Here is a 23,039-nt window from a genome sequence, read left to right on the forward strand (position 1 = left end):
ACGCGGTCAAATAGCGGCGCAGTTTCAGGAGCGCAGCCGGCACAAAAATAACATGGCAGTTTCGGCCGCGCACCGCGGCTCTGCAGACACTCCCATAAAAATATGCATTCTTCTTACTAGTTACTTACTTACTTGTTATAACACTGTCACTACGGAAACATTTGAACCAGGGCGAAAGTGAATTTACACACACACACACACACAACACACACACACACGACACTTAGGTTTGAAACAAAAGGTTGTAAAACAGATAGGACCTGCGAGTGTGGTATTACACACACAGAGCAGACTGAGCTACAAAGGATGTAGCCTTGCCCCCTGTGGAGGCTTGGCCAGAGTTGGGGGTTTTGTGGAGGTTTTGGGATGTAAAGGGCAGAGGTGAGATTGCGTTAGCCACGAGCAGCTGCAGTGCCATCTCTCTCCGCAGATCAACTTTGTAAACCTTCTGGACTCCTGAACAGTATTACATATGGAAAAGGATATGAGTTTAGTCATTATTCAAGGAAAGCCACCACAGGAATCAAAAGAACTGGGAAGAGGGTAGATGAGGATTCTGAGTGACCTCAGGAGGTTAAACCAGGTCTCCTCTGGAGAGAAGGAATGCAACAAGAGTTAAAAATAGATTAAAAATTCTCTGACATTCTAGTGACATCAACTCCGGACGCATCAGCACAATTATGCTGTACTTATAATATTGAAACGGACGTGACGGACGTCTTGGAACTCGTGTCATACAACATTCTATATTGTGTTCATTTTAAACAACAAGGCTGAATATATGGAACTAAATAAGTGACAACTTTGTTCTGATATTAAGAGTGATGTGAACATTAAATTTTAATGTCTTTTGTTATTCTACATTGTAAAAATTGTGACATTTTAAGAACCTTTTTAGGAATATGCATGAATCGGAAAACATATTGTATGGAGGGGTTCTTCAACTTGGCAATACCCAGCACTAAATACAATGTTGTTACACAACTTGTTAGACTATCTTTTATAGTCCAGACCAATAGTGTCAGTGTGCACCCTCCTGGACATAACCCATACCGTTTGAATAATAACATTTCTATTATTGTTTTCACTGGTATTTCAAAGGCTTGCTAAAACAAAACAAAAATGTTAATGTTTCTTAACCTTGCCCTCGAGGAATCTTTTGAAGTATGAAGTTATGGATGTACTCGCCGATACTTACAGATGTTGCAATATAAGTTAGGCTGTAGGCCATTGTCCATCAAGTCTCGTCCCTCAGACTCAAATAGTTGAGATCTAAAAAGGCAGAAAAGAGAAGCAAAATAATGTTAACAATATGCATGTTCAAACATGTTTTACTGGTGGAGGATTTGCCACCGCCTTATCTCCATGAAGATTTTTTTTCTAACTGTGTTTAATCAAATGGAGGCCACGGGAACACACATTAAGTTCAAATTAAACCACTATCCCGTCTGGACGTTTGAGCTTCTACTGCAAAAACACGGGCATTTCCGTTCACTTGTTCCTAATTATTATCATAACACACACCTCTACTCTCATTCAAACAGTCATTCATTTGGAAAAGCTGTTTGTACAGGGCTCTGTTAAAACAAACGGGCCACATAGCAGACAGGCCTGTACGTAGAAGGTAAACATGTCCCTTAAAATGAAGATGAAGCATTGAACTCATTGTTTGAAAACGGGGCATAAATGAGAGCTTTTGATCAATGGTTCATTCTTCACAGTTGTAAAAAATCATTAACTTGAATAATCAGAAAAGCCAATAATTAGATGTCTTTCTGTATGCACAAAAGAAATATGATAATCAAAAACACACAACAGAGTAACTCTTTCAATCTTTAGCTTTTCTTTTCTTTTCATTTTTGTCTTTTCCACATTTGTTTGCGTGTGAATGATCAGAAAGAAATCCGATTACCGTACTCACATCACATGTAACTGACATGTTCAGATTGTTGGTGTGCATGTAAACAAAGCAATTGTCAGACCCAACATGTGAATTTAAATTACAACAAATTATAGCAAGTCAGAAGTTATGTATTGAGATAGGAAAAACAGTACAGTACGTTATATATATGTCAGTGAATTTCCACAATACTGACAAACCATGGATGTTATGTTTTTGTCTGTGTTTGTTTAACAGAAAACGCAATAAAGGAAAAATATCTAGTCCATTTTCTTTTATCTAACTTTCACAGAAAGCAGAAATGTATAGCTTTGATCATAGACTTGGATCAGCAAAGGGGCTTGTGATTAGTGTCGTTATTCGTGCTGGTAGGCTTCATTATGGAATTATTACAGAAACATCATGTGTAAACAATCTGAATTACTTTTTTGTGCTCTGTAATAAGTGAATATGACTACCAAGTGCAGCTGTACACATGAAAGTAAAGTGTATTTGTTTACTTTTGTAACTTTTGTGACTGAATTGAGTCATAAGTCTGTTCTTTAGAACTGTGTTTCAAAAAATGTTCATGCATGTTCCATTTGGCCACAAACAAAGACTGCGACAGGTCTAAAGGGCTAAACAAGTATTGGGTATTGGGTATTATTAACATTAACATTAACGTGGACAGAAATGTGGAAGAAATTGACGCACTTTAAACAAAAGTACAAGTTTGAGAAACACTGCTTTAAAGTAAAGTAACCTACTTTTAAACCACATTCAAGTCAAATTCCACCTTTTGTATTGTATGCTGTGGTATAATTTCATCGGTCTATTCATGAGTTTCAGAATGCAGCATTTGAACCCTTGCCATAGCCAATACCAATTTAAAACCAAATATGTTATCTTCTGAATGGGGGAAAAGTCCTCAAAAGTATGTTAGTGTTTGTATATTCATAATGCAAACCTTTATGTGAATATTTTATGCTTTTACTGATGTTGTGACTGACACGTTTCAGCACTAGCATGTCTTGTTTCTCCTGCCAAGTCAATATTTAATTATCTAAATCTAAAACGTTCCATATAAATGAAGATAGTTGGTGTAATCCCTCATTCGTCCAGCAGGCGTAGTTCCATCGTAGTAAAGCATCTACTACCGCGAACCCTTAAATCCCTCTCTACTCCAACACATGAAGCTGAATCCCACGTAGTTATAGATGTTTATCACAAATTGCAGTCGAATCAATAAGTAAAAAGAAAAGTAAAGTGTGAGACTCGAGCTCTTCCAGACGTCTCACTGCGCGTCAAACCCGTCGCCGAATGACGTCACTGGCCCCTGCTCAGGACGCGCCCCCATTGGTTCACACGTGGAGGTTTGGTCTTACCCGTGCGGGACCAGCCCATGTTGGAGACGATATATGGAGCCCAACCCGGCTCTATTCCAAAAAGAAGAGAGCCGCGTTTCAAACTAGATTTCACCCAAAAACACACGTCTACTTCGGGACAGACCCCGCACCCAAAGACGCGTCGAAAACAACTTGTTACAACTCCTGTAACTCTGCCGTCACCACGCCGAGGGGGTCGCGGGAATGGATCGCCTCTAAAAGAAGCTCTGGAGGAGACTAAAAAGCAAAAGGGGGGCTCGTCGTTTCCAGAAAGTTGAAGCGTGATCCGCGTTGGTGTTTTCTGCTGCTGCTGCTGCTGCTGCTATGGGCTCCGACAATGACAAGGTAACAACAACACAACAACAACACGCAGCCTCGCGCCCCTGTAAACGCACGCGCCCGAGGCTGTCCGACCGGTTCCGCGCACAATCAAACCTTTAAATGCGTCACTTTTGTCCACGTTGTCTCTTTTCTTTCTTTCTTTCTTTCTTCCTCGTCCATGTGGAGTGTGTCGCGTTTAAACGACCACCGCCTCTACTTTATTTTTTTTATTTTTTATTTTATTTTTTAAACGCATCATCGCCGGCGCAACTTTACAACTTACGCGCATTTGTGTAAAGTCTCTGGTGATACCGAATAAATAATCGACACGTACAATGTTGCGTTTTGAGCGTAACGACCGGGCCCTTTTGTGGCGTGGGCGGCGCACCGGGTTTGTACGCGTCACGGGCTTTTTTTTCCTGGAGTTTGCGTGTTTACAGCCCACTATTAGTAACAAGAGAGAGAGGGAGACCACGAGCATCCTTTATCACACAGCGCGGGGAAGAGACGCTTTACTGCCCGATATTAGACACATGCGACGCGATTGGGGCGCCAGCGAGGAGAGCGTTGTGAGATGAGATAAGATAAGAGAAGCTTTATTTACACCACAGTCCTGTTTGTCTGGAGAACCACCTTTAGCTGTGCCCCCCACCTCCTGTAAGATAAATAAAAGGGTTTACTCTTTACTTACTAGGCTACTATTTGTCTTAAAGAATTCCCCTGAAGTGCCCCAGGTTTACACCACTGTGTGATTTGGGGGGGTTGGTTTGCAAAAGCAAATAATAGTTTATTTACTCACTTTGATTGTCAAGAGTTTTTAATTAAAATATCCTTTTAGTTATTTTCGGTATAGACAGAGCAAATGAAGTGTGATTTAATACAAAAGAATAGTCCAATGAAACTTTAAACCTTGATTTGATTGACTGTAAGCTTTCTAGTCACAACTATGACTATTGTATAATATGAGAATAGCCTGGATATAGTGTAACCAAACAGCAAAGCTACACAAAAGTGGGCTGTATTGTAAAACTTAACATCATTAAAATCATAACAAGTTGTAGTTTTTAACATGAAAGCTACTCATCAGCCGTCTGGTAATATTGGCTCCTTCTCACTGCAAAAAATCAAAAAATATAAATCACTTAAACTAGTGGAATGGTGGATTTACATTTCTGTGGTTCTGTTTTGTAATCGGAATGTTGTGGTGTCATGGCCCCTCAGCTGGACGTGCTGGGAATGGGTCCCTGTTCGTGTCCCACTTTGGGAATAAACAGCATCACCAGGATGTTTGTAGCAGGCCATTTAAACACTTTGTTGACATATGTGTGTCTTCTCTTACTTAAAGAAATACTATATGCTTAACCCAAACTATTTAAACATCCTTCAGGGGGGAAACTAAATGTCTATCGTCCAAGCATGTTAGGGATGAAGTATTTGGGGTCAAGTAAACCTTTCTCATGTGCAAACCTTTCAAAAGAAGGACAAGTCACACATTGTCCCTTTGCCAAATTTAAGTCCTAAAAAACCTGACCGTGGCCAACAAAAAGTAGCTGAAAGTTTAATCTTGATTGAGTTGCTCTGTGTCCACATAATTACCATGCATCTGACGTTTAGAAATGCTGCCCGTATGACACTCAAGTCATTTTTCATGAATCGCTCGAGTAGCTCCATTAGTTACGTTCAACAGTTTGTCCGTCAAACTACTTTTAAACGAAGCACGTTGAAGTGTTTCAGTGAATTTTGAGATTAACTGATCCAGAAGGGATTTACCGGTAACTGAAAGCAAGTTTGAACGTCTTTAAGTGTAATTCTTTGGCACACAAACAGGTTCATTGTGGTACAAAACGGCTTACACGGTTACATAAGAGATAATAGTCGGTCGTTTAATGGCACTGTTGACATGTAACGCGTAGATTTAATAGATATTGTGTTGTAGACATAGACGCACGGTTAACATAGCAACCAGAAGAGAACAAATACTTCGATCATGAATGTTGACGAACTTGTTGAAGTTGTTTTGTGCCATTACCAATTTAGAAACAACTAATTCATGATTTTAGGGCAACAAACGGCGAGACGGTCTGGGGCGGGGAGACAGAAAGTGTTCCTCCTCCACAGATGTGCAACGGAGCGTCAGCTACGTGATGAGCGCAGCGTAGACTTTTCACAATTCTGGTGTTGTTTGGCAGGATACTCAGAATTGCTCATTCCAACCACAACCATGAGTCATAACATCAACGAATCTGTAGTTGCTCAGAATAGTAGTCGCCATTTCCAGTAGACACACTTTCAAATAAGGCCGCATCATACAGACAAAAATCAAATGGAAATCGCAGTTATCAAATAGCAAAGGCTAATCTCGCTGCTGGAGTTCAGATTTATACAAAGAATCAAGAAATTGTATTTGTTTATGACTGTCAACGCTCCTGGATGTGTTTAAAATGTGCACTCTAAACAGAATTGCTTTCAAATAGATGGGTAGATGGATAGATGTTTATTAGATATGTTTGTTATTTTCAAGGCCGATGTATTATGTAGGACAGATTTACAAAATTTTTCCTAAAATATATGATTTGAATTGACTACAAACGTAATTACTGACTACACATTGCATTGCCCTACATAGTAAAATCATAATGATATTAATACTATGGAGCAGACTATCATCTGACTAGTAACAACTTGATTTATCACGGCCAGTGAACATATTTGGTCTTTGTTTTATTTCTAAAATGCAGTTTGCATCGTGTTGATTGTCCTGCTCAATGCTTCCTGGTCAGTATTCTTTATCTTACTGTCACCTTTTGTTAGTCTCCATTGATCTTGTGGAGACAACAAACTTTTCTCCGTTCAGATGCTTCCTGTTTGGAACGTTTTCAGACCTTTGTGTTGGGATTTAGTCTTCATTTAGCTGAGCTGCTGTGTGAGGGTTACAATGCTACTTTTGTTTGATAGACACAAACTCTCTGCAGCATCACATGTTCGGCTGTCCACATGCAAAAAGAGTCTATTTACATAAAGTGCAATGTCACCCTTGTTTACACTTTTCTGACCCAGGAAGAATGGAAAGCCAACGAATTAAGTTAAAAAATAAGACAAACAAATCAACCTAAAACCGGTTTGCTGTGTGCACCATTAACTTTTTGCCAGGTCTCTAATCCCGTATTAACATTCCTATTGTGATATAGGAGGGTGTTCACAGATTTTGGTATTAGTTCTGTTTTGAACCTTTCACCAAAGCTTATTCTAAGTTGTCCCAGTTTCTTTGTGTCCATTTGTCATTAACCGGTTTGTCCTCCTTTGCTGCAGATTTTCCAAATTTGAATAGACTCATCACACATCCAAGCTAAATACATGTTATTTTCTGTGCACTTTACTTTGCCTTTCCATGGATTGTAAATTCTTAGTTGTAACTGTATCTGCAAATATCAAATGCAATACAAACGTCAGTATAAACTCAAGAGCTCATATAAGACCAGCCCTGTATATCTTCTAATAATGATTTGCCTTTTCTTCACTGCTCACAAAATCATCTGTGTTATATTTAAAAGGCAAACTAATAAAACCTCTTTTGGCACAGGCAGATACTGGCCCTTGGAAACAAATATCTTGGTTCAGCAGTGTAAGAGCAGCAGTTCCAGGTAGTTCCTCCATTATCTAGAATCATGAAATACTTTGAGCGGGTGTGACAGCATTGTTTCCCTCAAAAGGAAGCGGTGTATTGCATCTATATTTACAGCGTACTAAACTTACAGTAGTAGTAACGACGCAAGAAAAGTAAAAGTACAGATCCTTAAAATCGTATTTAGGATCCATTTTTCCCCCTGTTAGAAAACCTAAAAAGACCTCGACTGTGCTCAAACCTCAAGGCCAGTCTGCACAAGGAGGCGCTGGTGAAAGTAGGTTAAAAGTGAAGTATTATATTTCATACAAACAGTGGCAACTTTTCAGGGCAACTGCTGGTTTTACAAAGCGGGTTAGTAGTGGAAACACTATCTTAAGACATCAATAGAGTTTTTGACTTGAAGAAACGATCTGTTTGCATATTAAGTTAAGGAGGAATAACATTTAATTTTCTTGTTTATGTTCACGAATTCAATATTAAACTTAATTTGTATTTGTTTTTATGAAAGAAAATACATTAAAATACAACATCGGAATAGATAAAGGTGATGTAAAATATATGTATTTCATTTTTAATCATATTGTCGAGGCCCTACTTGTACGTTCTGTGAGTTTTTCTTAGTCGGTTGCTTCTGGTTTGGTCAAAATCCAACGTGTCCCCTTTAACATACCCCCTGAAGAACTGAACGTATACACTGCCACTAAACAGCTTCGTCATGCCCCTGATGACCCGGCACATGTGGACGCTATTGGTTCTCTAAAGTAGGCGTGGTCAACAGAGAGTGAAGACGCCCAAGTGCAAGCCTCCAAAATATGTAGAGGACTTTTTCCTCTTCGTCTTGTCAGAGGCGAGAGAAACAGAGTAAAGGGATTTCGCCTCCAGAAACAGGCCTCGGGCGCAAACACTGCTAATATTACTTTGCAAGTTCAGCCTCGAGAACATTTGTAAATGCTTCCCAAGACGAGTTAATGAAACCTGGTGGGGTAGTCTTGTCTATGTCTGGCTTTAGTCACAGTTGGATTTGAAGTTATTAAGCAAACTAAGCTTAAATCCCACGTTTGACATGAACGTATTCCATAAGCTTATGACTTTATTAGAAGAAATGCCACAGAGTGTCACCCTTTGTTCCTTAGCAGAACGTTTTTGAAGTGTTTAATGCAACCAATAAGCCATTTCATTTGGCAACAGGAAAATGTATGGGAATAGTTTTGAGCAAATCTTCCTATTGCCAAACCATAAAACAGCCCATGAGTCTTTCCTTCACAGAGCTGGGGTCCCGCATAAGATAAGATGGCCTTTATTTGTCCACACAATAGGGAAAAACTTAATATATGCTCATTTATTTTGTTAAAGCATGATGGGTTTCTAAGCTTTTTGTGTTGTCTGGAGGGAGAATAACACAAAGTCATTGTTTATTATAGCCTGAGGCATTTTGTCTGTCTGGGAAGCAGGAAATGGACATTGACGTCCACTACTGCTTTATTAACTTGGTGGTATGAAAAAAATCTGACCTAATCTATTGGGCTCTTGAGATTATCCAACAAATGAACTCGGGAATAACATGGAGCGACTGCTGGACGTGGTCCAGACTCTGGTCTGACTCTGAACAACAAAGTCCTTTGGGCTGAGTCCAACCTAAACCGTGTACATTTTTCTAACTGTTAACCATATGCTCCAACATTAATTTGAGTGTAAAAAATCACCACAATGTTGTATTTTATAATTGATCGTATCCAATGATAGGTCTTTGTGTTTATGTGGTTACGTGAGTCTAGTTTCCACATATAATTGTAAACTAACTCTTGTAAAATATGTTTCATGGCTGCGATGTGGAGATGCCTCTGAACTCTTGTTTGACTTTGTGCTTTATGTTTTTTTGTAGCGTCTGACATTCACGTTGTTGCTGAGTGTGGGAGCAGCAGTGATCGGCTCGCTACAGTTTGGCTACAACACAGGGGTCATCAACGCTCCTCAAAAGGTAAGCTACCATCACCATCGACTATTTTGATTTATTACACAGCACAATAAGCAGATGCAGTAAGTTGTGTTTATTTTGTAGTTTCTTACATGTTTACATTAAAAGGCTGCTACGGTGGGACACTGAAAACAAAATGCCGGTAATTATGTCATTGAGACCAATGGACCCAAGGCAGTGTATTATGGGCCAGACAGAGGGATTCCTGTCCAAAAATGGTCTTACTCAAGTCTGGGAAAATGCCCAGAAGGGAGGATGCCGATGAACCTACTAACTATTTCAAATGAAAGTAGAAAAATATAAGTCAGAATGCATTATATAGGATTATTGTTATATTGGACAATATTAACCCCCAGAGGCCATTCATTTCCTGAACTGTCCACTTGTGTTTGGGTGATTAGTGGTGGGTTGGTCTGAACACATCCTTTGGCAACACAGCTGTCAGTCAGAGGGGAAATTTCCATTCAATCTTGTTCACAGCTGTTGTTTAGTTTAGTTTTACAACCCTGTCATCCTCCTCCTTAGATCTCTCTGAAGACTACTGTATGCTTTTTATTACTGTTTTTTTTTTGTTCACGGCTATCCTACACTTTTGTTATTTTAGATATTTTGCTTTGTTAGTTTATTCCTCAATACAATAGCATGTTAAGCCAGACAGAAACATGTTAGTTGAGCTTTCAGAAATATCACCTATAAAAGTAATGAAACAATAAACAAAATATTGTGATTACGTATTGTCTCATTATGCCGAATTATAAACTTTTTTGCTTAAATTAATTGTTTTGTTGCAGCAACGGTTAAATAAATAGAAGGAACTACACAGTACTACACAAAACATCAGTGTTATTAAGCACTTTTATAGCGTAAGTCTTTTAAATAGGACAGTAAAGAGGGCTGTCGAGAGTATCAATACTCAGATACAGATACCAATACTAAATCTAGCGTTGAAACTGTCATATTTAAATTAGAAGAATCAATAATATCACATTTGCCTCAATCCTGTTTTCTTGTGACCCCGCACGTGTCGTACGGATGTGACCTGAGAGTGAGTGTGGTACTTAAGCTTATGGTGGGGCCCCCGAGTCTTTATCCTCACTGCTGCAAGCCGTAATGATTAGCACTGTCACATGTGGGCCGCTTAAAACCACTCCAGCGAAATTGCAAAACACTTATTATGTCCTCATTTGGCACTGCACTTCCCCTGAGTCTACAATAGAAGCTCCTGTGATGCTGCTGGCTGTGACGAAGGCCGTGCACTGCGCTACAGCGTCTATGATTAGATATGCTCTTTCAAGGGCTCCCTGGTTCCTCCTCGTCCTCCTCCTCCTCCTCCTCCTGCTGCTTGTTCCACAGCGAAAATGTCCTCCTTATTTGGACACCCATTGAAATTACTTTATCTTTGCCAAATATCACTTAGTCTTTTACAGTTGGTCACATTTTAGGCAAGATAACCAGATCTTTCTGCAACTTGAGGTGATTTCTTTAGATAGCTTTCATATTTTTATGAAAGGTTTCTCTGTGTTGTGCAAGTTGAATGCCCAGTTCCCCTTGGCAGCCCAGCCTCCGCTCTGAAACTATGAATAGACTTCTTGTTTGATTGTGTTGCTGGTTTACACAACAGTATTTTGATCCCGTGTTTAGAATAACAAAGCAATTCTGATGAGATTAATGTTGTGCATAGGCTAAAAACATTGCATGTGTATTGTAGTTTTATACTATTGGCAGTTTTCTGTACTTGAGAAAAACATATTTTACTTAACTTAAGTGCATTTTACTGCATTTTTACTTCACCACATCTGAGAGCAGGTATCTTTATACTCCACTACATTTTTGAACCGGATTGAAATGTAAAAAGTAATTTCTGTTCGTTTTGAGGGGTTATGTTTTTGCTTATGTATGCTGACAATTACATTTCAATTCAATCCTATTTATTTTTGTAAAGCCCAAAATCACAACAGCAGTTATCTCGGAGTGAAAAACGGATTAAACAGTGTCCATAGGGACGAGGGGCGATGTCCCAGGGCCCCCTGTCCTTAGACCCTCCTTTTAGGCCAGGAAAAGCTACAAAACCTCAATGGGAAAAAAAGTTGAAACCTGGAGGAGTTCCACAGTGAAGGAGAGATCCGACTCCCTCAGATGGACAGGTTGACGCAAGATAGACTGTGGAGCTGGACCCACTCAGGAGGAGAACCAGTTCTTCGAGGCAGATGGAGACCGTTCATATGCAGTAGAGACCGCTTTTCAGGGACTCGAGTAGCATCGGGGTCCACAGGTCATCCTGTCCCACTCCCACCGGAGTGGCAGGGAGTGGGAAAAGAAAAAGAAAAGGCAAAGAACAGATTGCAAGTGAAATTAAATCATAAATATTGTTTGATAGAATAAGTAGTCAGACTTATTCTGACTACAACCTGACTCAAGGTTTTGAATTCTAGTCCTGGTTTTGAGCAGACAAAAATATACATATAAAAAGTCTAGAAATGTTGAGAAATTAATTTCCATTTTAAAAAATCTGCATAATTCTTTATCAAGATCAGGCCATGTAACTCTTTTTAGTTTTCAACAATCTGCACAAAATACTTTTTACTCTTAAAGTAAAATTTTTAAAATATACTTTTTATATGTGAGATTTTTACTTGAGTAAATCTTTGTCTATCTGTACTTTTGCTTAAGTAACTAAATTAAGTACTACTTGTATTTGAACAGAGGAACGTCTAACTGTTAAGTTGGTAAAACTGGGTCATAGGATTGATGAATGATGTTCAGTGTCACATTCTTTATCAGAACAAGCTAGAACCAGCCAAAGTCATGTTAATGTAAACTTCAATATTTTGTGTCCTTGAAGGGAACGTCAAGTGTCTCACTTAGAGTTGGGCACATCATCGGAACCGCAACTAAATTATGAATGTTGTATTGAAGATGTGCTAAATTTGGATATCGAGTACCGGTATATTGTTTATAAAAAATTAAAAAAGACAGCTCCAAAAAGAGCTGATAAATTAAACATTTAAATGGTGAAAACATGCTGTGAATATCCTTTATATAAGGATATAAAGTGATACTTCTGCACTTTTATGTTATTTACCATTTGAAACCTCAACTAATACATGTTTGTCCTACTATAAACCCTTGATACTCAGGTTAAGTTGACTTCAAATCCCAGCAGGACTATGTTCCCCTGCGCTTACACAGTGTCATCTTATCTGTTTATTTGGTCGGGACACGGGACAGTGCATGTTAACGAACATACATGATACATATGCCGTAAACACACTGGATTGTAACCATGGGCTAATTTCCAGCCATTGTCCCACCCTCACCAACACACTCTCTTTCATACTCCAGCACACATGGACACTGAGTTCCACATGACCAAACTGGAGCAGACCTTTGGGTGTTGTGACAGCTGACGGTGCAGGGCACATCGTGGTGAGGCCACAGAGTCACAGGCAGGACAGGTGCATATTTGAGTCACATGATGATATTTACACTGCACCATGACACCAGGACAGGGTGTGTTTATCAACCACACCATTCAGTCGAAATCTGACACCAGCTGCTTGAACTTCCTGCTAGGCTCGTGATTGCACAATACTGCCCCCACCTGGCCAGTCCTTCTTTACCTGTTACCTGGGGAATATTGACAGAAATGAATGTCTCAATTTAATAAGATAATTTCGACAACAATATTCAAACTTGGCCTTGTTATCTCTGGTGGCAAACATCTATATAATGAATAAGCTCCTCATTTTGTGTAAACATTAACTTTATTCAGTTTCAAATTTTCCATAGACTCCATTTCTCATCATCTTTGCGGGGTATGTTCTGGTCATGTCACTGCTTTTAAAAAAGTGGGCTTTCATATTCAAAAGCATGTCATCCGTTTGTGGGCAAGGGTTTAAGGTAAACCCCATAACAGCAAACTTTGGTGTCGTGCCATTTGAGGAAGGTCTATCTCATCCATGTAAAATCACAGTTTGCCCCTTGTGTACAAGGCACTGTATCTTTTTTATTTGGAGAGCAAAGATCTATTTGCTAATGGCTGCTGGAAATATTCTCTGAATTTAGAAAATATGAAATATCATATACAGGTCCCTGATACGCCCTTATGTATAAACTAAAATGATTAATATGCACTTACATTCATAAGATGTATGCAATACAATAAAAACATGCATCAGGAATGTGTTCAAATGTGCCTGCCAATGTCCTGGTTGAAGTTCAAGTCTAGAACAGATATTAACAGATTTTTATTTTTTTAATTATATGCGATACGTCTAATTTTGCATATCTTTAAAACAATTTTGTGATATTATCAATTTTGAATATATTGCCCTTCTACTTTTTTTTCAAATCACAATATACATGTAATAAACCCCCTTTTTTTGTGTGTTTTAGGTTATTGAGCGGTTCATCAATAATACATATGAACAACGCTACAATGAGCCCATCTCTAAAGGCTCGCTCACCGCAATCTGGTCTGTTTCTGTTGCTATCTTCTCAGTCGGTGGCATCGTCGGTTCCTTTTCTGTTGGACTGTTCGTGAACCGTTTCGGCAGGTACTACAAATCAGTTGTGGGATATTAAAGTGTCTTCCCATCTTACATACAAACTGTAACTCCAACTCTGACCCGCGCAGGAGGAACTCCATGCTGTTAGTGAACATCTTGTCCTTCATTTCCGCCGCTCTCATGGGCTTTTCCAAAATGGCGAGCTCCTGGGAGATGTTGATCATTGGGCGGTTTTTCGCGGGCCTATATTCTGGGCTCTCGACAGGTTTGGTGCCCATGTACGTGGGTGAAATTTCCCCAACCGCACTACGAGGCGCTCTGGGTACGTTCCACCAGCTCGGCATTGTCCTTGGCATCCTAATTGCACAGGTTTGTAGCTTCTGTAGCAAAACATCTTTAATTATTAGCTATAGTTGATTAGACTCATTTTCTGTTTTGTTTCATGTCTTTTTTTCATTTTAGGTGTTTGGGTTGGAAGCGGTTATGGGTAATGATGATCTGTGGCCGCTTCTGTTGAGCTTCATCTTCATCTTCGCTCTAATTCAATGCATCATACTTCCAATGTGCCCGGAGAGCCCCAGGTTCTTGCTTATCAACAAGAATGAGGAGAACAAAGCTAAGAATGGTACGTTTTGCACAGATTGGACTTTGTTTCTTTTCATGTTCTAAGATGTGGAAAAGTCACTGCAGGAGGCCATTTTTCAGTACACTCTTACACTATATAAATATCCATGCCCCATCCAAACTCTGCACGCACTCACCTCATTTGAAACCTAGCAATATTAGTCAAAAGAATGAAATTAAACACTTGACTGTGTTTCTGCACCCTGTAGTGTTGAAGAAGCTCAGAGGGGTCTCAGACGTGAGCACGGACATAAAGGAGATGAAGGAGGAAAGTCGTAAGATGATGAGTGAGCCCAAAGTGACCATCCTGGAGCTGCTCCGATCTCAGAGATACCGACAGCCTCTGGTGGTGGCTGTCGTCCTGCAGCTCTCCCAACAACTGTCCGGCATCAACGCTGTAAGTTATTTTGGCGTTCATTCTTAACCTCCACTTTACCTCTGAATAAAACAATATTTCTGTCTCCTGTAGGTATTCTATTACTCCACACGTATTTTTGAGAGAGCAGGAGTCGAGCAGCCAGTCTATGCTACTATTGGAGCTGGAGTCGTCAACACTGCTTTCACCGTTGTGTCGGTGAGTACGCCACATTGTTTTGAGGAATAGATATGTTCTGTTATATTTCATTATTATTTTTTAATTGTGTGCTGTTTTCTGTAGCTGTTTGTCGTTGAACGTGCCGGACGCAGGTCTCTGCATCTCACTGGGCTGATGGGAATGGCTGGAGCCACTATTCTAATGACCATTGCCTTGGCACTGCTGGTAAGTTTTAGATTCTTAATTTCAGTATTACCGGTAGGTGTTTTAGAAGTCCCTAGGTTACTTATATTTTGTATTTGCAGGAAAAACTCAAGTGGATGTCATATTTGAGCATTATGGCCATCTTTTCCTATGTGGCCTTCTTTGAGATTGGACCAGGTCCCATTCCCTGGTTTATCGTGGCGGAGCTGTTCTCACAGGGACCCAGGCCTGCAGCCATGGCTGTGGCCGGTTTCTCCAACTGGACCGCCAATTTTATTGTGGGAATGTGCTTTCAATACATCGAGGTGAGATGAAAAACGGTGTCAAACAGATTCAAACAGAATCATCATATCTGATCCCTAACTGTTCTTGTCTTTCCACAGGAGCTCACCTACCCCTACGTGTTCGTCATCTTCACCGTGTTACTGTTCATATTCTTCATTTTCACCTACTTCAAGGTTCCGGAGACCAAGGGCCGGACATTTGATGACATTGCGGACGGTTTTGGTGGCAGACAGAAATACTCGCCTGAGGAGTTTAACAGTCTTGGAGCTGAAGCTCAGCTCTGAACTGTCTGAAATTACCAAGAATGGACAATGGTCTACTCACTAAAAGTAGACTGGTAGTTTTTTTTCACACTGTCAGCACATTTCGGGCACCATACCATATTGTTCTGTGTGATTGTCCAACATGATGCTTTCAATCGCCCCTTCTTCTGACACTGAGAAATGTTCCACAGGCGTGAGGAGCCTAGTGTAATGTGAAGGGGCGGAGAAAGGTTTGGAACATTTTTTTAATGAAAGGAAATAAGTATGCCTGTCAATCCATCTATTTTTATAGTACCCTAATGTTTTATGAATGAATTTGTTGTAGCCTGAACACTGTAGATGTAGATATCCTTTTCACTGTGCAGAATACTGGTTGTTGGATTGAAACGCTGTAATTCAGTTGACACTACAATGTTGGTGACGCCTTTCCTCCACTAGATGGAGCCATGCACGTAATAAAGACCTCACTGTTCATTTCACAAGGAATTATACTGAAGATGTCACTAGAAAGAGACAAGAGAATATGAACATTACTAAGATTAGGATTTTTAATAATTAATTTGATTACTCTGTATATTTTATTGATTTGCTAAACCCTCATTTGAGTATATTGATTCTTATTCTAATGTCTGTTCGATGTCTTTTACATTTGAATTAGCGTGAACATTGATTATAGTACAAACAAATTATTTATGTTTAATCTATTATTTCTAATTATAATCCATTCCATAAGCAACAAGATGACATTTTCTGGGAAACTATTGACCACGATTCTGTATTTTTTCTACTCTCACTAATGGGAGCTCTCATGTGACAACCAGATTACTTATGAGAAAATTTCAAAAATGGGGACCAAATTGAATGATTTGGAAAGGTTTGAATGTACTGATGTTTCTTGAACTCGCATCTCCGTTACTGTAAGTGCTGCAGAGGATCCACTCTTCAGGTGATTGTTACAGTATTGTGTCTACTGTATTGTGTCGGCCGGCTCTTTCTACCATCACTAAACCATGTGTAAGTCACTGTCTGCGACTGCTGTATCACCAGATGAAAAATGTGTTTCCACAGCACTTTATTATATTCACAATGACATCTCTTCATCACTTTGTGTTCAGATATTTTTATTGTATTATTTTATACTCACGATGTGGAATCTGTTACGGACTGAATTACTGCTGATGATGGATTATTTAATGTTTTTATAGTGGAAAATGGAATTGCTTGATGTGTTTAAGTAAATATGCTCATATTTCTTAGTTTAATGAGTCATTAATCCAAAATTACAAAAAAGACCATACCCATTCCTGGCTTTTTAAAATTGGGCATTGAAACTCACATTTGAAAAGATGTGTAACCTCTTTTGTTACTTACTGTGCCTTTATCAGCATATTTGTCAATCACAATCTCACATGCGATTCCTACTATATTGCATCCTTCATACAAATATGCCTTGGTATTATGTAAATAGAAGTGCTCTCAGTGGTATTTTAATAGATCTAGAGAATAAATATTTTTAGTACTGCTTTGTATTTAGCATTCGTGTGACGATTTGAATACTGTATGATGTATGAACAATCACACATTTAGTCTGTATTCTATTTTTAAAACTAAATTATTTTTTTCTTTTGTAGTCCAGATGTTGTTTAAATATAAATATAGGTGTTAGATATGTGAGATTGGTGGTGAACCATTGTCTAGAATGGTCAAATATGGAAAATGGAATTTGCTTACTGGCTATTATAAAACCATTAATTCGTACATTACTGATATGCACTGAGTTTTGAACATGTTCCTGTCTCTTGACAAAGTCGAAATGGATGAGTATACGCCTATATCAAATCGCTACCTGTAAGCACAGTCGATTGAGTTGTTATTTTGGATGCAATTACCTTCTGCTTCACTTTATTGAAACAAATGTTTGAAATAGAAAGCTAACTTTGAACCATTTTTTCTTATTAAAAGGCATACCTGTTCTGATAACGTTTTGCTGTATGTTGCAAAGAAAATTATGATGGTTATTGTAAACCAGATTTAAAATAAATATACCATCTAACTTTGGTCTTGGACTGTACCTGGTTTATTTTGCAGGAACAGCGAGCAAGATACAATGATTAGCATTTCTGTAAATATACCAGAATTCTATTCTGTAAAACCTGCAAACTAAGGACATGCTCAAATTATTACTTTGCTTACTTTCATCGTTATTTTTGTATTGTCAAGTACATTACAGTACGGTACTCAATTATTTATATATTAGTGAGACAAGAAAAGTTCTAAGTATCCACAAACACTTAAAATTTAGCCTTTGACTCTTTTATTGTCAATCAAAGAAACAGTGATGATGCATCACAACAGCAGCTTGTAGTTTGTACAAGACACAGTGCTCTTACAGAGCAGAGGACAGTTGTCTTTATAAAAGACACAGTTAATCCTGGTCCAGACCAATGTGGACCTCATCAACAAGTTCAACAGAAGAAACTTTACAACAAGTTCCACTGACACACACTGTCACCAAAATGTGACACAGTTACATTACAGGCCTTCACAATCAAAGGAGCAAACACGATATAAAACCAGCATGTAAAGAAGTTTACACTGGATCATACACAGTTTTTGTCAGAGAAAACATAGAAACAGAACAATCCCACTAAAGGAGCAAAACACATTATAAAACAATGTGTGACATAACAATTGCTTCTATAGAAAACAGCAGAAAATCACTGAGATTCATACAACATGTACAACAGAGTATCTTTTAAATGAAAGTTATATATGTTGTATACTTTCCATAGGAAATATATCATTGACAATCCATGACTTCTGCTAACACAGAAGAAAACGTCTGAAATCAGACACAACTTCTTGTCTTCAAATGAATTCAGTCCGTCTTGGACAACATTTCCATGGGAAATGCAGCATTTTAAATTAGATGAAACATGTGTCCCAGAGGATTTTGAAATGCAGAAGAACACTGAGGCGCCCAGACCAGTGTGGTCTATAGTTACTGTCAGTCTGTGCACGGTGCAGCCTCTACCACGGCCTCCAGGGGGTGCTGTTCACTGAACTCTTGTCTTTACTGGAGCTGCTCTGGTGATGCAGCTCAGTGCAGTGGCTCTGAAGGCTCTTCATGTGGTTCTGGGACAGGGAGTGTGTCTTCTGTTGCTGCAGAAGTGTCAGCACAGAGACGGTCATCTCCAGGATGTCTGCTTTCTCCAGCTTGGAGTCTGGCTGCTGTTGGAGGAACTCTGCACACACGAGAGACTTGAGCTGCTCAACGCTGCTGTTGATCCTCTCTCTGCGCAGTTTCTCCACCACAGGCTTTCTCAGCTGCAAAAACAAGAGACACATGAGTTAATTTGTTCCACAGGAATGTCTCAGTCAAACTGCAGAGGCCTGATAAAAGCGTCAGTAGAAGAATGAAACTGGGTTTACCTTGTGAGAGAGGCTGAGGTGCTCCTGAGAGGGGCCCATTGCTGCAGTGATTGTAGGAGCCATGTGGATGTGAGCTGTAGAGCTCTGTGTGGAGAGTCTGCTGTGTGCTCCTTCACTCTCATATTTATAGAGCCACATCTCCATATGAATGTGTGGGTCTAGGCCTGGGACTAGTTTCTCACACTCTCAGCCAATCAGAGTGCAGCACAGACAATGGGAGCTGGAGCATGGCACATGCTGTTATGGCCTGGGGTCAGCTCTCTGAGGAGCAGGTGGACACTGCACACGCCTCCTTCATCTCAGCCTCAAACAGGAGTCAGTAAACTATGACATGTACAGTCACTCACTCAAACAGCCTTTTGCACATACAGGTTCTTCCTCAAAAACACAAGATTAAAACGTGGTGTAAAAGTAAGGAAGAGTTGAGAGGTGAATGTCCCATGAGTCCAGCGTGTTCAGGTCAGAGGTCTTCATCTATTGTCCCTCTGCGGCTGTGAGTGTGTCTCCTCTGGTTTCCCACACTTTGCCTTTCACTGCACTAACAAAAGAAGTGTGCTCCATTAGTTACCTCGTCACAAGGGGCAATCAAAAAACTCCTGTGATATGGATCATTGTGGCAAGTTATTTCTTCTGAAGTATTAGAAACTCAACAAAGGTGTTTTTACATCAACAAGTAAAAAAGATCATATAAGACTTTAGTCTCTATTCTTGAACAACAGTAATGTTGTTTACAGACTATTTCATTAATTGATTTTGACTTGTATTTTTTAGTTTTTTATATCCTTCCATTGATATCCTCATCATTTACATTGGATCAAGTCCTGACATGATCCAAAAAAGCCTGTTTAAGTGGCAAGATAAAACACCTAATTGGATGAATTCAAAACAAATGAGTTTAAATGTATAATGTGGATGATTCTAGGCACAGAAATAACATCTCCCTGGAGACAAGAAGGCCGCCCCGCTCCAGAAAAGTTCCTTATGTACAAATATCAAGGAGTATTACATTTATAAAAAGAAAAATGATCAGATTCAAGTTTAAAAATGTATCAGATGATTATTAATTATTTATTTCATTTTTTCTTTCTTTCTAACATGAACCTGTATAAAATAGGAGGCTCTAAGTCACCGTTCTTCACAAATAGTTACCAGATGATTGAATGAAGTAATAATACAAATGTTTCTTCCGTTTGAACGTTTATATCCATATTTTGAAGCATAAATGTCCTCACACACTGCAGGCAGTGGACGAGTCCTGACATGATCAGAGGAAGTCTGCTTGAATCTGGTGCCAGATGTGTGTCATGTGACATGTGTCTTTAGCGCTGAGTAAAAAGCGTTGCTCCGTTTCCCACACAGTCTTTGTGTTGTGTGTTCATTGAAGCTTAGGAGCCTGAGGAACAGATGCTCACAGTGTCGTCATGGAGATACACACTGACATCATCAGGGACTTGGAGGGAAAGCCTCTGATTGGCTAAAGTTTTAGACTTGGAAAAGTTTCTCTCTTTCGCTCTCCTCTCACTCTCTCTTTCTCTCTTTCCCTTTCTCTAATTCTCTATCTACTTTTATCTTTGTTTCTTTTAATATTTATTTTCCTTTTACACGGTATAGCATAAAACACATACTTTGAAGACGTACAACTACAGTAGGTGATGGTAAATGCTCCTTTTCAGTTGGCTGCCAACTGCCATTCAAAGTAACACAACTTCAAGCACTTGGAAAAGTGTATTCACAAGTATAATTTTGACTTTTAGGAGAAGGTCGCTTTGTTGCACACGATTGCTGAAGAATGAAACTGTTTTTGTTTCCCGTGTCCAGTCGACCTCATTCGTCTCCTACATGTGGATGTTGTGTTTGTCTGAACCCTTCATTTACAGTAAGACACAGTGTGAGTCACAGGACCAGAAGCTGAGCTTTTTTTATTCAAATTCTCTCTTTTAACGAAAATGTCCTATGAGGAGGGAAGCCATTCTCTCTTTAATTCTTTATGCTATTTATTTTTGGCACACAGTCGATTACCAACACTTCATTTCAAACCACAGCCACAGATTATGACCCATGGCTTTAAAAAGCATGTATTGTTATTTTCTTGATGTAGTATTTTGTATATTTGGACTCGCACTGTCAGAGCTGCAGTTGCTTTACAGCACGTTCACACCGCGGCATAAAAGCATCCAGTTTACAGTAAAAGTCTATGTGGACACAGGTCTTTGATACTGTTCATTAAAATTGTACATTGTTCAGGGAAATAGAATTTTGATTTACACATTTATGATATTGAATATTTGTTCTAAAAATACTTTCTTCCCCCATAAGGTTTGACCAGCATCTGTATTTGTGTATAGTTCTAAAATGTGGTATTGTCCCATCATTCCTAAACACACAATTCTGTGAAAAGTTAGAAAATAGAGGGAAGATGAGAAGAGTCCTGAAATGATTTACTCAAAACCAAAACATTCAAATTCAGAAGTTTTATTAAAAAGCTTCAAAGAAACAGTGATGATGCATCACAACAGCAGCTTGTAGTTTGTACAAGACACAGTGCTCTTACAGAGCAGAGGACAGTTGTCTTTATAAAAGACACAGTTAATCCTGGTCCAGACCAATGTGGACCTCATCAACAAGTTCAACAGAAGAAACTTTACAACAAGTTCCACTGACACACGCTGTCACCAAAATGTGACACAGTTACATTACAGGCCTTCACAATCAAAGGAGCAAACACGATATAAAACCAGCATGTAAAGAAGTTTACACTGGATCATACACAGTTTTTGTCAGAGAAAACATAGAAACAGAACAATCCCACTAAAGGAGCAAAACACATTATAAAACAATGTGTGACATAACAATTGCTTCTATAGAAAACAGCAGAAAATCACTGAGATTCATACAACATGTACAACAGAGTATCTTTTAAATGAAAGTTATATATGTTGTATACTTTCCATAGGAAATATATCATTGACAATCCATGACTTCTGCTAACACAGAAGAAAACGTCTGGAATCAGACACAACTTCTTGTCTTCAAATGAATTCAGTCCGTCTTGGACAACATTTCCATGGGAAATGCAACATTTTAAATTAGATGAAACATGTGTCCCAGAGGATTTTGAAATGCAGAAGAACACTGAGGCGCCCAGACCAGTGTGGTCTATAGTTACTGTCAGTCTGTGCACGGTGCAGCCTCTACCACGGCCTCCAGGGGGTGCTGTTCACTGAACTCTTGTCTTTACTGGAGCTGCTCTGGTGATGCAGCTCAGTGCAGTGGCTCTGAAGGCTCTTCATGTGGCTCTGGGACAGGGAGTGTGTCTTCTGCTGCTGCAGAAGTGTCAGCACAGAGACGGTCATCTCCAGGATGTCTGCTTTCTCCAGCTTGGAGTCTGGCTGCTGTTGGAGGAACTCTGCACACACGAGAGACTTGAGCTGCTCAACGCTGCTGTTGATCCTCTCTCTGCGCAGTTTCTCCACCACAGGCTTTCTCAGCTGCAAAAACAAGAGACACATGAGTTAATTTGTTCCACAGGAATGTCTCAGTCAAACTGCAGAGGCCTGATAAAAGCGTCAGTAGAAGAATGAAACTGGGTTTACCTTGTGAGAGAGGCTGAGGTGCTCCTGAGAGGGGCCCATTGCTGCAGTGATTGTAGGAGCCATGTGGATGTGAGCTGTAGAGCTCTGTGTGGAGAGTCTGCTGTGTGCTCCTTCACTCTCATATTTATAGAGCCACATCTCCATATGAATGTGTGGGTCTAGGCCTGGGACTAGTTTCTCACACTCTCAGCCAATCAGAGTGCAGCACAGACAATGGGAGCTGGAGCATGGCACATGCTGTTATGGCCTGGGGTCAGCTCTCTGAGGAGCAGGTGGACACTGCACACGCCTCCTTCCTCTCAGCCTCAAACAGGAGTCAGTAAACTATGACATGTACAGTCACTCACTCAAACAGCCTTTTGCACATACAGGTTCTTCCTCAAAAACACAAGATTAAAATGTGGTGTAAA

General features: G+C 39.5%; 3 protein-coding genes across 3 annotated transcripts; 1 reads left to right on the plus strand and 2 right to left on the minus strand.

Annotated features, from left to right (window-relative positions):
- The first annotated feature begins 3,489 nt into the window (after window positions 1-3,489).
- On the plus strand, window positions 3,490-16,856 carry LOC140365628 (solute carrier family 2, facilitated glucose transporter member 1-like). Its single transcript, XM_072452160.1, has 10 exons — window positions 3,490-3,609; window positions 9,093-9,188; window positions 13,581-13,741; window positions 13,822-14,062; window positions 14,156-14,318; window positions 14,527-14,714; window positions 14,787-14,891; window positions 14,976-15,077; window positions 15,158-15,361; window positions 15,440-16,856. The coding sequence occupies exons 1-10, from the start codon at window positions 3,589-3,591 to the stop codon at window positions 15,623-15,625; spliced, it is 1,467 nt and encodes a 488-aa protein (XP_072308261.1). The 5' UTR covers window positions 3,490-3,588; the 3' UTR covers window positions 15,626-16,856.
- A 1,678-nt stretch (window positions 16,857-18,534) lies between these two features.
- Window positions 18,535-19,146, minus strand: LOC140366199 (transcription factor HES-5-like). The gene is made up of 2 exons (XM_072452869.1): window positions 19,037-19,146; window positions 18,535-18,931 (listed from the first exon to the last, which is right to left on the minus strand). The coding sequence occupies exons 1-2, from the start codon at window positions 19,097-19,099 to the stop codon at window positions 18,635-18,637; spliced, it is 360 nt and encodes a 119-aa protein (XP_072308970.1). The 5' UTR covers window positions 19,100-19,146; the 3' UTR covers window positions 18,535-18,634.
- A 2,942-nt stretch (window positions 19,147-22,088) lies between these two features.
- LOC140366200 (transcription factor HES-5-like) lies at window positions 22,089-22,748 on the minus strand. Its single transcript, XM_072452870.1, has 2 exons — window positions 22,630-22,748; window positions 22,089-22,524 (listed from the first exon to the last, which is right to left on the minus strand). The coding sequence occupies exons 1-2, from the start codon at window positions 22,690-22,692 to the stop codon at window positions 22,228-22,230; spliced, it is 360 nt and encodes a 119-aa protein (XP_072308971.1). The 5' UTR covers window positions 22,693-22,748; the 3' UTR covers window positions 22,089-22,227.
- Window positions 22,749-23,039: the final 291 nt, after the last annotated feature.

This window comes from Eucyclogobius newberryi, unplaced genomic scaffold (genome assembly GCF_026437365.1).
Source record: "Eucyclogobius newberryi isolate DKJ021-1_F unplaced genomic scaffold, fEucNew1.0.hap1 SCAF_19, whole genome shotgun sequence".
NCBI lineage: Eukaryota > Metazoa > Chordata > Actinopteri > Gobiiformes > Gobiidae > Eucyclogobius > Eucyclogobius newberryi.